This window comes from Rhincodon typus, chromosome 43 (assembly GCF_021869965.1).
Source record: "Rhincodon typus isolate 14 chromosome 43, sRhiTyp1.1, whole genome shotgun sequence".
NCBI classification, from domain to species: Eukaryota; Metazoa; Chordata; class Chondrichthyes; order Orectolobiformes; family Rhincodontidae; genus Rhincodon; species Rhincodon typus.
Window position 1 is genome coordinate 9,924,483 of NC_063374.1, and position 1,972 is coordinate 9,926,454.

At 50.2% G+C, this 1,972-nt stretch overlaps 1 protein-coding gene across 2 annotated transcripts in view; it reads left to right on the forward strand.

The window, feature by feature from the left end:
* LOC109925876 (fermitin family homolog 3-like) overlaps nt 1–1,667 on the forward strand; it is a 21,674-nt gene extending 20,007 nt beyond the window's left edge. For both annotated transcript variants that reach the window (XM_048619548.1, XM_048619549.1), the window contains exon 5: nt 1,498–1,667. In XM_048619548.1, the coding sequence (XP_048475505.1) occupies nt 1,498–1,667 (170 nt within the window). The remainder of the gene's footprint in view (nt 1–1,497) is intronic.
* The last annotated feature ends 305 nt before the right edge of the window (nt 1,668–1,972 follow it).

The window sequence follows — 1,972 nt, forward strand, 5'->3', positions numbered from 1 at the left end:
TGGCCTGCTGTGTTCATCCAGCTCTACACCTTGTTGTCTCGGATTCTCCAGCATCTGCAGTTCCTACTATCTCCACTCTGTTCTGTTTCACTTGGGCAGTGCCTCTGCTGCCCTGAGGGAGGCAGTGTTGAGCTGAGCCTGACTCAGCATTGCCACCTGGTGGCTGTGGGTGGTGTGGTGAGTCACGGTCCCTTCTGTCCTTTCTGGTCGCTGAGACTGGGAGACTGTGTACGTGGGGGTCACTGTCACTACAACAGCTTCATTTCCACCACGGACTGTACAAGCCCATCCGAGCAGCTCACCAGAGGCTTGTTCTCTGTCCGTGGCCGGCGTGACTGTGGTGAGGGACTGGCACAGAGAGGCATCATATTCCCACATCCAGTTACTTGTATGTGAGATAACAAGGTGTAGAGCTGGATGAACACAGCAGGCCAAGCAGCATCAGAGGAGCAGGAAGGCTGACGTTTCGGGCCTAGACCCTCCTTGTGTGTCGGTGTGCTTTTTTCTTTGTTCATTCATTCACGGGATGAGGGCGTCGCTGGTCAGGCAGCATTTATTGTCCATCCCTAATTGCCCAGAGGGCAGTTTGAGTCAACCACATTGCTGTGGGTCTGGAGTCACATGTAGACCCAGACCAGGTAAGGACGGCAGTTTCCTTCCCTAAAGGACGTTAGTGAAGCAGATGGGTTTTTCCGACAATCGACAATGGATTCACGGTCATCATTAGACTCTTAATTCCAGATGTGTGTGTGTGTGCGTTGATTTAGGCGAGACAGAGACAGACAGTCATAAAGTTGAAGTTATACAGCACGGAAACAGACCCTTCGGCCCAACCAGTCCGTGCTGACCATAATCCCGAACTAAACTAGTCCCACTTGCCTGCTCCTGGCCCATATCCCTCCAAACCTTTTCCTATTCATGTATTATCCAAATGCCTTTTAAACGTTGTAACTGTACCCACATCCACCACTTCCTCTGGAAGTTCATTCCACAAACGAAAAAAAAAATAAATTGCCCCTCATGTCTATTTTTAATTTTTCTCCTCACCTTAAAAATATGCCCCCTAGTGTTGAAATTCCCCCAGCCTAGGGGAAAGACTCCTGCCATTCACCCTATCCATGCTCATGATTTTATAAACCTCTATAAGGTCACCCCTCAACCTCCTATGCTCCAGTGAAAAAAGCCCCAGCCTCTCATTATAACTCAAACCTTCTATGAAAAAGGAAGCGAGGGGGACAGAGTGAGAGAGAGAGAGATGGGGAGAGGAAGTGAGAGTGTATATGAAGATGAGTGAGTGTGTTCTCTCTTTTTCTCATCCCCCCCATTCAGGAGCAATTGACACATTTGTTTGTGTAAAACTTCACTACCTTCCCCCTCCCTACTTACCCTCACCCTCCCCCTCGCCCTCGCCCCTCAATCCCTGAATGGCAGAGCTTTCACAGCCCAGTCAGGAGATGTTTTGAACTGATTCCATGTTCCCCTTGTCCCTGTGTTCAGACCAGAGGTACAACCAGCTGAATGGAGCTCACTACCTGAGGGACAGCCCAGAGGGAGAAGCTGCCTATGAGATCCTCACTGTCAGTCAGCCCAGTATGAACCCGGAACTGATGGCGAAACTGTACCGGCCGAGCACGCTGATCGATAAGGCCCAGGTCCACAGCAGGTGAGCTTCGCGGCATTTTAAAGGGCTGCGGCAAACATCCGTTCAGCTGTGTTTCTGGGAGAACGCGAGACTAAGGTGGAAATGCCATCTCCTGCCACATGCTGTACCTCACCCAGTTACTAAGGAGATGTAACTGCGAGTTAAGGTTGTGAGCTCTCCTGTTTGAGTGAGGAATGATTGGTTAGTCGTGGAGGTGAATACTGAGCTAAAGCTGATGGTGTCTCGGAGTATTACCTTCAGCTTTTACCCTGCGGAGTGTTACAAAGGGAATTTATTCAGAGCCAGCAGCACGGGGGCTGTTATAGAGAC